At 42.0% G+C, this 18,543-nt stretch overlaps 1 protein-coding gene and 1 pseudogene across 1 annotated transcript in view; both read right to left on the reverse strand.

The window, feature by feature from the left end:
• LOC119650208 (golgin subfamily B member 1-like) overlaps positions 1-18,543 on the reverse strand; it is a 124,517-nt gene that overhangs the window by 41,032 nt on the left and 64,942 nt on the right. The window contains 4 exon segments of the mRNA XM_038052774.1: positions 5,641-5,841; positions 5,843-5,944; positions 6,024-6,206; positions 6,482-6,676. Coding sequence (XP_037908702.1) covers positions 5,641-5,841; positions 5,843-5,944; positions 6,024-6,206; positions 6,482-6,676 — 681 coding nt within the window.
• Positions 15,901-18,543, reverse strand: part of LOC119650209 — a 45,774-nt pseudogene continuing 43,131 nt past the window's right edge.

Genomic DNA, 18,543 nt, shown 5'->3' on the forward strand with positions numbered 1-18,543 from the left:
CTACGAACACCAGGGGCCGTATCCTGCTCGAGGCTTTCGCGGAGCTAGATTTGGTGCTTGCCAACACGGGAAACGCTTCCACTTTTCGTGGGACAAGGTCGGGCTCAATAGTCGATCTGACATATGTGAGTACCACATTGGCGAGGAGAATGACATGGTTTGTCAGTGAGCATTATACTCACAGCGACCACCAGGCGATTTTCCTCCAGATCGAATATGGGCCATGCGTCGATGCGTGTTCCCGTGAGGCTGGAAACCGGGGCTGGTCCGTGAAAGGGCTTGAGGAGGATGCATTCATAGAGATGCTATTGGGAGGCCAATGTCCCGGTGGTGCGGCTACGGAAAAGGTAGAGCAAATGATGGGACGCATAACAAGAGCATGCGACGCTGCTATGCCGACGCGACGAGTTCTCGCAAAAAGGCGCTCAAACTATTGGTGGAATGAAGAGATCGCGGTGCTACGGAATGCATGTTTTCGTGCTAGAAGGATCTGCCAACGATCTAGAGCAAGACCAGACTTCGACGAGAAACGGCTAGCATATGTGAACCTTCGAGGTAGGCTTAAGCAGGCTATACGGACCAGCAAGCGAGAATGCTTCAAGGAGCTTTGCACAGAGGCAGACCAAAGCCCCTGGGGAACAGCGTGAGAGCAGACGTTAAGAACGTGAAGGAATTCGCCAGAGAATAGATAATGACGATCCAAAACGAGAACCAAAAAGAACCTAAAATATACGACCATGAAATGCGAACGGCTGCAAATTAGAAGAGTTAGTTGTTCTGAAAAAAAAACTCAATTCGATTCGGGTTTAAAGCTGAAGCCAAAATTTTTAAAACGTACAATGTCATTAAAGAATCCATCCACGAAGGGTCAAAGCTAACTACCACCTGTGCAGAGTTCATAAAGCCATAGACAAGTAACGTATATGTGAAATGAGTAACGGACCATGTAAGATAAGTAGTATAAAGTGAGAAGTAAAAATGAGTTTATAGAACATCATATCAGAATCATTTATTGTTTTTGTTTCAATTTTATTATTATCGCATTTAATTCGGAGTTCGCGGAACATCGGGGGCAACTCACGGATCTGTTCTTGGTCCGGAGCTTTGGAAAGCCTCATGTGATAATCTGATACGATTCGAGGGACCTGATGAATAGCATCTGAGCACGGTTGGACAAGGTCACGGCACACTGCGGATGGTGATGCGGCGAATCATCAGATGAATGACCGAGCATGGATTCTCCCTAGCTCAGGAAAAAAACCGAAATGGCCATCCTGACCAAAGATAGAGTTCCTTCCTATTCAAGTTGATGGAACCATGGTTTTATCGAAGCCGACAGTGAAATACTTCGACATGCACGTTAGACCCGAAGATAAGCCCCGGACCACAGACCTCTTACATTTGCCTTAAAACAAAACCCGACAAAGCGTCTTCTCGTCCACTCATGCACCTGAGCTTCATAAGCCAGTTCACCTGCGATATCCAGCACGTGTCTGGCAGACGATGTAGTTGCTAATGCTTTGTCACGCATTGAGGAGGGCAAGATCCCCGCCACAATCGATTTCCCGACAATCACCGAGGCGCAGAAGGACGGCGCAGTTCTTCATGGCCTCAGGAGCAATTCCGAACAAAATTTCAGGGAGTTCTTCATTTTCCGTTCGATCTCTACATTACACTGCGCGACCTCAGCAAATAGACCAAAGCGATACATTTAGACCGCTCTCCGCAAGTGAGTATTTAACGCCGATCACGATCTGATGCACACAGGTGTCCGAACTGATTACATTTATTTCTGAACAAGGACATCAATTCTTAAGCCAGATAGTGCATCGCATGCCAGAAGTTTAAAAGTTCGAAGCATGTGAAAAAAGAAGTGGGTTTGTTTCCCAGGTCCACCGAGTGCTGGCCACACCATTCACCTCGATATCATTGTCCCATTGCTAGATTAGCAAATTTTCAGGCAATGCCACACAATCATCATCACGCGGTGGTCTGACGGATTACCCTAGAAGCCATTACGGCACTATCGTGTGCCGAGGGCGTCTGTCGAGAGTGGATTCCACGCTTTGGTATGCCCGACGATCATCATCAATTGACCATAGAATGCGCTTGAACCCTTTCTTTTCTCGAAGTTAGACAAACTCCTAGGTTTCAAACGCCACCGAATTACTGCCTGCCACCCCCAGTTCAACGGGATGCTTGAAAGATGGCGTCCTACTTGGCCTACGGACAATCAACTGTGAGGAGTTTGCTGCAAACCCGGCCGAATTTGTATACGGGGAGAACCAGAAGGTCCTCAGCGACCCGGTGCGCGACGTACAATTGAACCTAAATTCAAACGGCCTGTTGCCTCTGCCGGATCAAACCATCGCTATCCATCAACCATGCGAAAAACGTTGCCAGCGTGCCCAGGGATCTGCAGTCAGGCCCGCACGTCTTTGTAAGGGCCGACGCCCTCCCGAAGGCCAGGTGTTTTAGCCGATAGTGTGATCGAGGAAATGGGAGACTAGCACTTTGTGCATGTACGCATTTCAACTCCCCTATCCAAAAAAATTATGATGCTTGATAGCTATAGATAAGTAGATGATCCAAAAGTAAAATATAAACAACTCAAAGTAATGAAATCGAAAGACGAGCACTGAATGAACTAGGCCTTCGTATCTCTTTTACGATCCATGTGAATTCATTAGTAAAACCTGAAGATGATTATTGTGGCTCAAACCTGATCATTCGATCAACGATCGATCTGAACTCAAATATTCTGTCGACAATTTCAATGGTTCTTAAAGATAAGGGCCTTTCATACTAGGTTAAGTGATACTTTCTTAAATGATACTATTTCATTTGGAACTGTGCCCAAGCTCAAACTGAAAACTGATCATGGCGGCGTACTTCAAACCCCGCGCCCCAAATGTTGTCACATTGAACATTATGTTACCACTCTCACTCTTAGTTTACATATCAAGTATCCGTGGTCAAGGCAAATATCCCCACCAAGCATGATTTTAAAAACAGTCTTTAACCGGATAGTTCTGGCCGTCGTCCTTACTTACTCAATTCTTTAAAATAAAAAATAAAAATCGTTCCTTAAGGTCAGTGTTTTTGTTATTTTTGCAGATACGTATTTGGGTAACTACATTTCCACTGAAGTAGGTAGCATGGAGGTACCAAAATACGTATCAAGCAGTCTTCAGTTTGTTTTTAAAAGTGTCCGTGGAACAAAAAAGTGGACAACGATTTTTTTTCAGTTGGTCCGGTCCTTCATCAGTCAATCTATATCAATAAAAAAAATTGATTAGGTCAAGGTTAGTCCTGGACAAGCCGATTTTCGCACTGATTATAATTCGATACATCTGCAGCTACTTTCTCTCACGGTGCTCCCAGGACAGAGTGCTTAAGTTGAAAAAATAACCCATGGACCAATTTCTACGATCCGTCATCTACTGGATGCGGACTAAGAACTCTCTTAACCCTTAAACGGACAATCTTTGACCCATCTAAAACAATTCGGGATACCGGAAATAGAACACTTCGGTTACCAGCTTAATATGATATGAGGAACTATTAGGAAGCGCGACGATAATAGAATTCGAAGGAATGCTATGTATGCTAGTCCCGGATGCAAAAAGCCGAAACCCCAAGATAGCGGGCGATTTCAACGCATGGGTCGTGGACTGGGGCAGTCGCAGTATGAACATCAAGACTTGGAAATACGGGTAAATGCTTCCACTTTTCGTAGGACAGGGTCGGGCTCAATAGTTGATCTGACATATGTGAGTATCAGATTGCGAGGAGAATGACATGGTTTGTCAGTGAGAAGTATAGTCATAGCGACCACCAAGACATTTTCCTCCAAATCGAATATGGGGCGATGTGTGCTCCCGTAGAGCTGGAAACAAGGGCTGGTCCGTGAAAAGGTTTGAAGAGGATGCAATAATAGAGATACTATTCGGAGGCTACAATCCCGATGATGCGGCTTCGGAAAAGGTAGAGTAAATGCTGGGACGCATAACGAGAGCATGCGACGCTGCTATGCCAAGACAGCGAATCTTCGGAAAACAGCGGTCAAACTATTGATGGAATGAAAAGAACGCAGAGTTGCGGGCTGCGTGTTTTCGAGCTAGAAAGATCTCTCAACGATCTGGAGGAAGACCAGACTTCGACGAGAAACGACAAGTATATGTGAACCTTAGAGGGAGGCTTAAGCAGGCTATACGGACCAGCAAGCGAGAATTCGGTGAGAAAACGGGTGTCCCTAGTTATTTGACTCTCGAAAGTTGCCTTTCGGAGAGGACACTTTGGTACGATACAGATGAGGAATCCAAGCAGTACACCGTCAGCGCAGGAGTACCACAGGGTTCAGTGTTGGGTCCTCTCCTGTGGAACGTGATGTACAATGGAGACCTTGTCCTTCCCGTGTCAAAGGAGGCCACGATAATCGGTTTCGCGGATGATCTATTCATGGTTGCTGTCGCGAAACAACCTGAAGCGTGTGGCCGGAGTGGTTTGCTCTACACTATTGTACGTGACACCAGTTTGGGGGGAAGCATTAGCGTGTGAGAGTTATCGGAGGATGATAAATATGACTTACCGCTTAGTGGCGCTTAGGGTGTGCAGCGCCTTCAGAACAATATTAGGCGACGCGGCGTGTGTTATTACGGGGATGATCCCGATGGACATTCTGGCAAGTGAGCCACGCTGCCCGTACGAGGAAAGGCGAACGAATCCACTTCGTGGCAAGGCGAGAATCGTTGGAAAAGCGGCAGCAATGGTGGGATGACTCGCAGAGGGATCGTTGAACCCACGCTTTGGTTCTCCGTATTGAGGGTGGATCCAGCGAGAACACGGCGAGATTAACTACCATCTGATGAAATCCATGTCAGGACATGGTGGTTTCACGAAGTATCTGCACCAATTCGGGCTGGATGATTCGCCCTTTTGTCCTGAATGTAGTTTGCAAACCTGAGGACCCGGAGCATGTTATGTTCCACTGTCCACGATTTTACTCCGAGAGGAAGAGCCTGGAAGACTCTCCGAAAATCAACATAAGCCCGCAGAACATCGTCGGGGGAAATGCTGAAGTCGGAGGGGAATTGATGTACAGTGAACTCCGTAATCAAAAGTATACAGGTGGAACTTGGAAAAGCGGAGCGCGCAAGGAGGTTTGGTCGCTTGAAGAGCGCAGTCCTCCCCGCGAAGTAATGCTTTACAGCGGTTCCGCGGGGTTTCTATCGATAAAAAATGACAGACATTGAACCGGTTTTAATAAACTTTTGTTTGTTCAAAGCTGGTTCGCTTGAAATCTCCGATTCTACCCTATGTAAGTTTCAAATAGAAAAAATGACTTTAGCGCAAGAAGATCAAAAGCTCACACCATCGCTGGGACTAAGATGGATCTGTGTAAACTCTTCACATTCAAATTCATGGCCACGATTTATTACTCAAACAAGTAAAAGTAAAAGTAATCTAGAAATACTCATAGATTCCAATTGATACAATGAGAGTGGAAATCATGAGACACCACCAGGAGGTTGAACAATTATACAGGCCCAGGATCCTAATCAATCAATCATCTTTCTTTTCTTGCCTCATTTAAATTCTATCAAAATCCACGAACTGCTGTAATAGAAAGCTACTCACCGCATAACCAGTCCTTATACTCGCCACTTGCATCTCCAGATCTTTTATCCGTTTAATAGCGGCCTCTTCAACCCTTGTATGTTTCGAAAGTTTTTGGAAAACACGTTGTACTTCATCAATTGGCAGAGAATGATGTCGTGGTGTATTTATAGGCGAAGCCTGCGGAGTTGGATTTGTTTCCTTCGGTAAATTTTGTACGGAAAACATCTTCCGAGAAATTATCACTCAATGAATTTGAATTGGCAGCATGAAGAGATTCTAATGTTTTCGTCTTTTGATCTAATGTTGTTTCGATATCACGTAGCTGGATAAATAGAAATTGACCAAGAAATGTAGGAATTAGGACACATAGAAATGTACAAAGGTCGAGATGGGATCTGTACCTGTTCTGTGAATTGTTCAATGGCGATGTTCTGTTCAGAGCTGGTGCGTGTATTCCGTAATTGTTCCTCCAATTGGGCAATACGCTCTTGGTAGCCGTGACCTATTTCCGATTTCAAACTTTCTACTTCTTGATGAAGAGTCTCATTTGAACGAGCTTGTGTCGTGATGAATGCTTCCAGTTCCTAAAAAATATCAGAATGAAATATTTACATTGTATTTATTTTTAGGGTGATGAAGGGCAATGTGAGGAAATATTTATTTTTTGTTTATTTAAAACGAGATTGGATCTTTTGGACGTCCCGTGTAACAGCTCCCCATGAACGTGGAATCTCGTTAAGGGGAGCGTTGGGAATACATTTTCGAATGGAAGGCATGTAAAGCAAATGGCAAGTCGGATAATAACAAACAACAAAAAAATACGAGCTCCCCTTTAAGCAATGTAGACATGTTTCCTTACCTTAACCTTTTCATTGAGCACATTTTCGTTCAGCGCTTTGGTGTCGACTTGTGTTTCCAGATCGGTGATGATTTCCCTGAGAACGAAAATTTTGTCGATTGATGCTTTCAATTCCATCTCCAATTTATCTTTCTGGGCTTCATACTCGGACACTTGTTGCGTTAGGTCCCGGATCTGCTGTTCCATTTGCTCGAACTGAATGGCGTAGAAAATAAAGTTTTATTAGTTTTCATAGTTTGTTCAATGGAGACATTCACAGAAGACTAAAAATCTAGGTAGAGACAAATTTCCTTAACTTACATTGGAGTTAGTCCTTATTTTAGTGTGCTAGAAGCATGCAAGTGTTTGAAAGCTTATGAGACTCTGAATTCAGACGATAAGTGTAAAAAATTTTGTAAGTAAGCTACACCGAGAATGAGGAAACATGTAATGGCAAAGCGCCAAAATTAAGCATGAATAGGCTAATGGCAGTGGCAGACTTCACAACATATTGTGAAACACACGGAAAACATATATTTAATGTAACTTACAAATAGTGATACATCGAACATTTTGCCGATTTAAATCAAACATAGGTCCCAAAAACCAAACACTATCCGGAAATCGCGTTTATTAATTTAAATCAACCCCGAGTGCAGATTAAACTTATAAGAAAAAACTACATAAAAATAGAATAATTCCACTAGTAAAATTATATCCGAATCATCTACTTTCTACCGTGAAAATTCTGCATCTACTGCATAGACTCTTGAGAAACATTTATATATTCAAGTTCGTTTGGGGTACTCACCTCTTTCGAAGCCATCTCGAATGAGATGCGTTCCTTTTCTTTTTTCACGAATTTGCAACTTAAGTTTTTCAATTTCTTTTACAAATTCATCGCGTTCTGCTTCCCGATCCGAAGCTTGTATATCCAGAAATTGTCGTGTATCTTTAAGCTTTTTATCGGCTGCGTCAATCTGGGAGATGGTTTACAGCGAGGAAAAAATAGAAAACAAAAAAAGAAGAGATGGGGAATAACAAATATCAACAGCATGTTATTAGCTCAAAGCAAAAAGAGAGAGAAAAATTATGGCGAATCTGGGAAAGTTTTAATATTCGTGTGGTTTTGTATATTTAATAGGAAAATTCTTTGTCTGTTCGACTAAGTTTTCTTGGGGGATCTTTGGCTGTTTAGTATCTTTGGGAGTTCGGGGATGTGATAGAACTACATTATATTTCGTTTTCCTTCTTCAGAAGAGAGAGAGCGATTAATCAATTTGCATCCAACTCAACGGGGTGTTTACCCTATGATTCATGTCAAAATGCGTCTATAAGTAAATACTACAAACCTTTCGCGGGCAGGCTCTATATATCAGCTAAATAATGCTCAATCGACTTTAATTTTCATTGTCACGGCCAATCAATTGCAAAGGCAACGTCATTTTTCTACGGAGACTGTGTGATCATTTCTCGAGATCTCGAATCCACCCGCGACTTTACGCAATTATTTTGGGGCCAATGCAAAGATTTTGGAGGCTTCACCAGATATATGCTGCTTCACGGGCAAATTCTGTGAATGCTCTCCACTTCCGTGGAAAACATGCACTTAGTATCTACCGGTCTAACCACAGAGGAGAGTACAGCGACTCCAACAATTAAAGAAACTTCAGGCACAAAGAAGTGGAATACCGTGAATCTTGGAACCAACCAACGCCTGCGAAAGGCTCTTTGAAAGTAGGCGATGCTCCTTGGAAGTCAGGATGTGGGTAATCCTGCACCACCAGGTGGGGTAATATCCAGAGAAATTGGGCTCAAGAAACCGGATTTTTCGGTAGAAGATGGGGGCAGACAGTCAACCCCGATAAAACTACCGCTACATACATCATCAACGGTACAACAACCGATACCCAGTCTAAGTCTGCCTTAGTAGGGAACTCGAAACACCCCGCGTTTACGCCGAGGTCCACCAATTCGATATCCCTAAAAACTGTCTGGCGTCCTGACCTACACCATCACTCCATCTCAGGCAGGGTCTGCCCGTCCTCTTTCTCTATCATAGATATTGCCCTTTTAAACTTTTTCGGGCTGAATCATCTTCATCCATACGAATTAGGTGACCCGCTCACAGTAACCTGTTGAGCCGGATTTTATCCACAACCAGACGGTCGATGTATTGCTCATAGATTTCGTCGTTATGTGGGCTACGGAATCGTCTATCCTCTTGTAAGGAGCTAAACAATCTTCAGAGGATTCTTCCTCGCGAACGTGGCCAAGATTTCGCAATTTTTGTTTTTTTTTGCTAGAAAACCCAGGTCTCCGAAGAATACATAAGGACTGACTAGATCATAGGCTTGTAGAGTAAGAACTTTGACCCTATATTGAGACGAAACAGTTTTTGACAGCTGAAAAAGGCTCTGCTGGCAGCTAACAACCATCATAGCTGTATCGGTTGTGATTTTTGAGCCTAGATAGGAGAAATTTCCACCGGTCGCAAAGTTGTAGTCTTTTATCTTTATTGTTTTCGTTTAACCAGTACGATTCGATGTCGTTCGTTCTTTCGTTTCTGGCGCTGTCGTTGTCACCATGTGCTTCATCTTGCCTGCTGCTCGATCTGGACGAAGGGAGTTTGTACGTCTCGGCTCGTTCTTCCCATAATGTCAATATCGTCAGTTTAGGCCAGTAATTGGGTGGATTTCAAGAGGATGGTGCCTCTTGTATTTATATCTGCATTGCGAATCACTTTCTCCAGGACCAGGTAGAAGAGGACGCATGTTAGGGCACTCCTTTGTCTTAGATCGTTGTTGATGTTGAATGGCATCGAGAGTGATCCTGCTGGCTGAATTTGGCCTCGCACATTGGTCAGGGTCAGCCTAGTCGGTCTTATAAATTTTGTCGGGATACCGAATTCTCTCATGGCCGTGTACAGTTTTACCCTGGCTATGCTGTCACAGGCGACTTTAAAGTATATGAAAAGATTGTGCAACTCATGTGATATTTCAACAGTTTTTCCATCGCTTGCTGCAGAAAGAAAATCTGATTTGTGACTGATTTGCCTGAAGTGGAGCCTCTTTGGTATGGGCTAATCGTGTCCTGGGCGGATGGGGTTATCCGACTTAGCCAGATAGCGAAGAATATCTTATACATGGTACTGCGTGATATTCCCCTTTTATGTATGAGACAGATAATGCCTTGTTGCCAGTTGTCAGGCATTGATTCACTGTCCCACACCTTGAGCATCAGTTGACTTCCCCCTTATATGTGTTGCGGAGGGCTGTATTATGAATACATACAGCAGACTTTTCTGTTAAGGGGTCATCCCGTGTGAGGGCCATTTTTTTTTTGGTTTTTTTAGAAATTTGTTGTGAAAACCTGGATAAAGATACAAACACGAATTTTTCACTATACATTGATTAATACCTTGGGCGTGCATAATAATTTTTCCAGCCCGATCACATAGTTGGTTACTGAAATACAGAACAATTTACACTCCCATCTCCAAAAAAAGTGTTTTTTCTTATGCCACGCCAGAGGGCGTTGCGTTCATCTTAAAGAAAAAAGTAAACGGCATTCTAACGACAGACTCCGCAAACTAGGATTTATGAAAAATCTTAAAAGATAAATTTTTGGTGCCGTGTTAAACTTTTTTTGTAAATTTTGGTGTTTTTTCAAGGCTTCTTCAATGGAGAAAAAAAACTACCGAAAGAATCGCAATTATCCTAGTTTGCGGACCGTAGAAATATATTCGAATAAGTTGTGAAAATTTCAAAGAATTTCGTTGGATAGATTTTGGGCTATGGTGGCAGCCGATTTTCAACATGCAGTTTCGAGAAAAACACATTTAAAAAGTAGAATGCGATTTTTAGCTATAAAACCTTAACTGACCATTAATCTACTATACCTGGTCAATAAACTTTAGGTTTCTTGAAGAAACACATGTACAGCCTTGGCTTCAATTCTTGTCCTTTTAGCGAAGTCATTCGAAGGTCATTCGGACCGATAAACACGAGCTTTATTACGGCGATCGACGTAAATCTGACATGTGAATCATCACGTGTTTAACACTATAATTCCCGAACGACTCCGAATATCAAAAAATCGCTTTGTCCATATATTCTGCACTATATCCAGATACAATTGATGCCAAAAAAAATCGATTCCGCGGATCCGACACACGAGATGACCTCCTTAACGGTGAGCTGTGTCTAAAAACTCAAAGGTTAATCAAACGAAATTGCAATGTTTCCTAGCCTCTTCCTTTCTATTGGCAATAAGGCTGGTAAAATTGCAAGATCCTTATATTTTTCGGGCACAAGCGCCATGGGTTCGATTTTGCGAAATCTTTGGTATTGGATCAGTAAAGGAGGTTGGATCCAATGAAGGATCCATAAAAAAAATGCCCTAAAAAAGTTGCTGAACAATTCTGTGCCCAAGATTTAGTTGCGGCAATTACGCAATGATTCTCTGTGTCCTCCACCGACGTATAACTAACGGATCTGGTATCATATATGGTTCTGAACTCTTAATGAGTTGTGATGCAAATGCTCAATATATTCGTCAGGGAAGTAGCAAATGCAATCCTGCTCCCGTTCAAAATTGCAGCTATTTGATTTTAGTTAGTCTCACGACTGCGAACGTAGGGTGAACCCCAATGTTCTGTAATGATTTATCTAAAGTTATGGCGGTATTGACCGTGAGAGTCCGCGCGCAGGAGTACAGCACGGAAGTGTGCAAGTGCTCACTCCAGATAACTAATTACAAATGGCGTCCAATGTGGAGTATCCTCCATTTCTAAGGACTAATGATGCACCTCCTAAATACCTCAAGCAGGAGAGACATCGATTGAGGATGTGAACCGCACTAGATCTTCTCTATCAATCGCAGCACATGGGTTTCCAGTTTTACTCAGTATTTTTGGGCGAACCTTCACGGTCAATTATCATTTTAAGTTTTTGGAGCAGCTCTGGCTTCTTGGTCTTTTTATCATCACCCATCCTCCTACGTTATTAGTTTGTCGGGCCGCAAAAACTGAAGTAATTGACCCAAAATTTGTAGTTAAAAAATATTACGAGTTGATTAGAAACTGGCGGGTGCTACGCAAGCTCTGTCAGATCACTATTACTTAGAATTTAGTGTGACCAATACGGGCTCCCTATGAATTGGGGCTTAAAAATACACTCAAAGTCTTCCCACTGCAAACTGCAAACTTCGAAACTTTATTGCTACCGAAACATCACCAACGAATAGACTAACTTTGGCTATCGAAAACGGACTATGGTTTCTAGGATGTGTGCACGCTCCTCGACAACGGTATCGACGTTCTCCAGAAAGTTCATTTTTTTTTCGAGTTAGAATTCCAACGATATAAGTTGAACATTCTGGATCTAAGTAAGATGATGGAGAGTATTCCTCTCCCTCTCGCGGCAATATACTTTTATACTTTGGACTGTTTTTGATGGATAAAGCAAGGCACGCTCTCTTGATCTGGGAGCCGGTTTCAGATTCTGATGCAAGACTCTGGTCCAGGTTAAGGAGCAACACAATTGTACAGTGCTATGCACCATCGGAGGGTTTTCGATATAGTGCAGAAGGATGCTTTCTACAAGCAATTACAAAGGGCGCAATAAGATCTGGCTGACTGCCGGGACGTGAGACGGATCGTGGAGCATAGAGAACTGAAGGCTTTCATTGCCACTGTGAGTGGGCGCGAACGTGATGCGCATTTCAATACCGTACAAACCCCAGGAATTGAAGCACTGCGTGAGCCGTGGCAAAAGGGGATTTATTATTGCACTGATCAGGGAAGCAAAAGATGTTGAAAACAACTACATGATCATAAGTCTCTCGATAGCCTTATTAGAAATTTTAATGGTAGATACCATCCACGACGACAAGCAGCTTAGAGGTATAACATTTGGTGAACTTCCACCACTTGCACATCATATAGCAAACCATCATAACTTGCGGATATGGGCTGCTCCTCCGAACCGAACAGACGATCTCTACGAAAATTTTCCATGCAACCCCTGTAGTCTTGGCAGAGTTGCTACTTCCGCTGGGAATCTGACATCTTTCCCAATAAATTCCCTTAAAATTCCGGAAAAGAAAACCCGTCTTGAGTGCGACAATTAGATGGGTATTTGTATGGTTCCTGCCAACGCGAAGGTGTCAGTTGAAATTATCTTGGTACGCATTAAGAAACAGTTTGAATGGTTGACCGACAGGAAGCAGGCTGGTTGCCATTCTGGATCCTTATGTACTGACCAAATGAATACCCTTCGGATCATTGTGTACCAGTGTGCGGAGTTTAAATCATCATATCACCTGTTCGTCATCGATTTTTGAGAAGGCTTTGAGAGTAAACAAGGAATCTCTCTAAAATACTGTACACAAGATGGGCATTTTAGAGAAACTAATAGCTATTATCAGAGCGATTTACGATGGCGCAGAACGCAACGTGGTGCACTGGACTAAAATATATGAGGAATTTGAAATTCCAAGGAGATTATTATTATTAATAAAAATAAAACTATTATAGGTAGCTTGCTCCTACTACAATATATTTTAATAGTTAGTAAATACGTATTTCGAAAGCTACTTACTTTCTTCCTCAGTACTTAAGCTACAGGCTGAATTATTGAACCCGCCACTCAAGGAGAGTGTTTCCGCTTGATACTTACTTATTACATAGGTGACATTGCACCGCTCGAATCATTAAATTCGTGTGACTTTATCCTCCCAAGCCTACCACAATAAGCGAGGTAATAATAAATTTGGGTTAGCAGAAGACGATGTTCGGGAATCGGAATCCTTTACATCATTTCGAGAAATATTGCACGACCAATGATATCAACGGTGAATGAGTACCAGAGTCAAATCAGGGTAATAATCTCGAGTGAACGCAAAACTACCCACATTGCTCCCTACAGTGTACGGTAGTGCATCATTATGGTCTTGAATGAAGTGCTCAAGAAACTTCAAAGCCCTGATCCAATATGGAAAACGATTATCATTAATGATATTAACCAATTGCCTATTACGACAGATTCCCACGACTCTACGGACAATTAAAAGAGATTTTCCGGTTCTTTTCTCGGGATAGCGTATAAATTGGTAGCAGATGCTCAGAGGACCTCTTTTAAGCTACTCACTGGCATTAAACCAGAGCAGTTTAGCAAGACCCAGGAGAAAGTTCGGAAGGCATTTAATAGTCATCGTCGCTCACCAGTCGGTAATTTTATCGCTATAAAGAAGTCTTATTTTGGACCGTGATTTTAGTTGGGCCCTCAAACCTGATAATATCCAGGATGCAACACGAGAGTGCAACTACGAGGCGGACGAGCCAAAGGCACCTAAAGGGATTGGAATCCAGCATGGACGAAAGCTTATTTATCCTTTAAGTATGCTCCCGTGGAGAACTCCGCCATGCTATTGACATAGCATGCTGGTCCTAAGCCCACGCAAAGGAGGAGAGTTTGAGGCAGCGTACTTTGTACTATCGTCAGTAAAACAAAAATAAAGTACGGAAATCAGGGAGAGAGATAAATAAAGCATATTTGGAGTTATTCCACTATGCTAGGAAGGTAGGATACCTTATCTCTCTTGCTGACAGGTCCCCGCAACAGGCCGACTAAGAAAATGCATACAATGTCGTTAGAAACAACATTATCGGATCGAGTAACAAGCCTCGGAAAAATGGTTAGAGCGTCCACCTTGATCGACCCGGCAAGATGGGCTTCGGTCCTGTTGAGAAATCGGTAGGGGTAGTCCGAGCAAAACAAATACGTGTCTGCACGATAAATGTTGGCACCTTAACTGAAAAGATCGAGGAACTCGCAAGAGCCATTCCGAAAAGGCGCATTGATAACTGCGCTCTGCAAGGAACCCGATGGACGGGTTCCAAAAGCTACGACTTAAAACGCGAACGCGGTAAAAATGGCTATAAACTTCTCTATTTTGGTAACGCTCAACATTCAATACGATGTTAGCATTGCCATCGCAGAGAGTTTAAATGATCCTATTAAAGAAGTCGAGCGATTTGATGACAGGCTGATGAAGCAGACTCACTCATCATTCACTTCTTCACTGCGTACACACCACAGACAGGTCGACCTGATGCCGAGAAAGATGCCTTCTGGCAACTTCTCGATGCAAAGACCTCCAATGTGCCTGATGATGACAATCTCATCATTGCCGGCGACCTTAATGGTCATGTGGGTGAAAAGGCAGACGATAACAGCATAAACTCATAGCTGGGTGGGGAGCGTTTAATCGATTTTGCGGATACCCATGACCTCGTGCTTATGAATTCTTGGTTCATCAAAGGATTGTCTCAGGTTTCTACATTTTATAGTGGGAATAGTAAAACGCAAATAGACCATATTCTCATAAGACTTCCCTAGCCGTTTACTATGAGACATCCTCATGATGTTGAACCGGGTCAAATGGAGAGCAATTTACACCCACGTTTTTTTGGTCCACGGACCCCCTCGTTTGAGGCATAGCACCCAAGCATTACATTACAAAAAACAAGGACTAACGGTTTCGTCCAGGGTGTCTGAAGAGTCGCCTCTGCCCTGGACGAAGCCGTTAGTTCTTGTTTTTTGATATGAGAGAGATTTCGCATTCACTTCTAAGAATGTCAAACGTGGACTTGGGATAGGCCGATACTTCAACCTTGAGGGTACCCTGATGGATGTCACCACTCTCCTAATTTCGACTCTATCTTGGATGGTAAAATTGTGACCCTTGGGTAGAAATCCAGCATCCCCATAAAATTGTTCATCTGACTCTTGTATTGTGTATTTAGTTTAAAACCTATTTTGATCTTGAATATTAATATCCGCCTGGGATTTAGATTGATCAAATTGCGATTTGCGCTGATTAGTTTATTTGCAAAGACACCCAGCCCAATGGCGGAGTTTTCTCAGACAAACCGAAAACATACACACTTATTTTTCGTAAATTTTCTACATAAAAAAGTACTGTTAGGTAAAAATGATTTGCATGTGCGAAGTTAATTATAGCCAGCTATTGGCGTTTGTATATATTACAGTGTCTGTGCGTTTGCTCGGCTTGCTTTAGCTGTCGTTTGCATTTAGCAAGATACACATTAAATTTACATCAATTGCATGATAAATTAGCTTCGGAAGCTCTATTAATAGGTTGTTCTGCTACATGCCGTATTATTAATAATATTCAAAACTCACCTGAGCTTGAAGGTCATCGCGGTCACGTTTGCTATCCTCCACCATCTTATCGCCTTCTCGACAGAACTCCTCAATTAAATGTAGTAGAAATGATGTGTTATCAGACATGTTTTTCGTAGGAGTACTTAGTATATTTCTGGCTTTGTCCTGCAGCTGTGCAAATGATGTTTTTGATTTCTTCTCCTGTCGAAGACGGGGTGGAGATTGAATGTCACCAATACCGTATCCCTCACTTAAGTCTTCTCTTTGTGATGAATCTAATTGTTTTAGTTGCTCGCGTAATTCGTTCAATTCAGTTCCAAGTTCCTTATTTTTGGTAATTGTTAGTTGGAGCTCTTCAATAAGGTACAGACGATCCCGTTCAGGACTTAACTAAGCGATTTTGCAATTCGTGTATTGAAATTGGTTCATTGTTCGGTGAAATATTTGATGAATAAATTTCTTCCTGTCCAGCCTGTTCGGTACAAATTTCCAAACGGTTGATATCCACCGGGAGGCTTAAGTTTGGAACCACGATTTCAGAATTGGGTTCTCGTAATATTCCTTCATTGAAGGAATTAGCACGATTGATTTTTGAAGGACGATTAGGAGCCGCTTTTAGGCCATCTCTTCCTCACAACTGTCACGCTTTTCTTTTGTCTCATCAGCCTTTTCTCGATGTTTATTCAACTTTTCTGATAATACAAGTAGTCCATTTGCTTCAGCTCTCAATTTATCTAAACACTCTTTTAATTCGAATTCTGCATCCGAATTGTTATTCGCTATGAATCCAATCAAAGTAGGATCTTCAATTAATGACAACAGTGCGGAAACATCGGGAACCAATCGAAGAGACTTGGAAATCTTGCTTTGCAGCTCATGATTAGACTGCGTTGATATATTCAGCAGACCCGAACACTGTTCATTGTCGCCTCCTCCGCTCACATTGTGATCTCCTTGATTCATAAACACTCCATATTTCTGCAATTCCTCAACTATTGTACTGTTCAAGTCATTTCACAAAATGATACACATTTTGCCAGTTCCTGTAGCAAATAACGAAGAGTGGTTGACAGTTCCCGCAAGTTGTCGCGTTCACAAACAATCTGATCCAAGTCTCGAGCCAAATCGAATGTAGAGTTTCGCTCGTTTTTGCGTTTGAGTTGTTTTTTGTGTTCGTCTTTCAAGCGAGACATCTGAAATAAACAAAGGAATTGACCGTTGAAAAATTTGTTTTGAGGATGGGGGATCTTTGGTACCTCTTCTTCATGTTTCATTTGCAAATGAACAATTTCCAATTGACTTTCGCCGTGAACTTTTCTCGTAGAAGTATAAGATCTGGTGGCCAGTGGTTATCGTCTGGGGTGGTTCCTGATAGCAGAGCCTGTTGGAAAAGGGAAAAATTTTCTTAATCACAAGTTTTCTGCGAAAATATTCAGATAGAAAAAATATATAATGGAATGGGTTACTTTTGAACCAATATTAATTGAATGACGAACATGGGTTATGTGTTGGCATGCTGATTAGCTGTTTCTGTTTTTTGATACCGCAAACCACTGAATCATTCAATATAATCACTGAGCAATTTAAATGCTAATAATAAAATCTTAATAGGCATAAATTTACACTTAGGCTCGGCTATGTTTAAAAGCTTTTATCAATGCTTCCTAGCTCTCTATCAATTCCGAACAAAGGAGATTTACCAGCCCTTGGAAATGATTAAGACTCCAGAGCTCAAATACCAATTATAAACGGAAGGTTGAGTACGGAGCTGATAACAAGTTCAATGCCTTAACCATTGCAAGCCTGTAATAGGTTTAACGCTTGAACTACTAACCCTCGACGATAATCCATTCAAGAAAATGAAGAAACAGACACTAGAACGCTGCACTACCAGTTAATTAAAATATGGCTCCTATTCTCGACTACTAGACGTTGCTGCCCTCAATGAGAATTGTAGTGAAATGGTAGTAAAACGACTACTGAATTATCTTAGAATCTAAATTGTTATGGAGAGAAATGAAAGCTATTAATTGAGGAAATCATATTCTAGATACGTTTCCGGTTATTGCCTCTTTTACTATTTAGTAACTAATCTCACGGAGAATTATGTGTTTTGAATTAGGCGTTATTCATGCGTCTTGTTTGATTACAATTCATAGTGAGTGTTTTGAAATTTTTTAGGAGAATAGTTTCGTATTTTGTTTGTTTGTTTGTTGCCTGTGTCAATATGGTTTCACGAATTTATGAAGAGTGCGTGTGCGAGTGCGTGAAGTCGCTTTTCTTAACATAATATTTCCCTTTTAAAAGCCCTGATGGTAAGGATCTTGCAACATAACGTGCAAAGCATAGTTAACTTAAAAGATGAGGCTACCAGATTTTACAATTTATACAACATCGACATAGTGTCCCTGCAAGAAACCTATGATATTCACTTTACTCCGGTTTGCAAGCTTATAACAGGATATTGTTTAGTGTCCAGATTGAGAGATGATGGATATGACGGAGTGGCACTCTACTTTCGCAACGGAACACCCTTTAGAAAACTCAATTTGGACACTGAACATGAAATATTGACTGCAGAAACACAAAATTGTAAACCCAACATCACCCCCAAGTATCTAGTGCAGACTTCAGTAAAAAGATTGCAAGACTCATGAACTTTCTCTGCAACTTGTAAAATGTCATTATCATGGGAGACTTCAATACCAGAGCTATTGGATTTTGAGACTAAGTTAACTTGGCGAAAGGTAACATCCTTATAACATCTGAAATATCGACTTCAGACCACCGAATAATGGAAGATCCCCTTCTCGACAATAACATACGCCAGAGTGTGCAAGTCTTCAATACAGGATATATCACTAACAAATGCAGTAACCACTTCCTGGAACT

The sequence above is a fragment of the Hermetia illucens genome, chromosome 2 (assembly GCF_905115235.1).
Source record: "Hermetia illucens chromosome 2, iHerIll2.2.curated.20191125, whole genome shotgun sequence".
Lineage (NCBI taxonomy): Eukaryota > Metazoa > Arthropoda > Insecta > Diptera > Stratiomyidae > Hermetia > Hermetia illucens.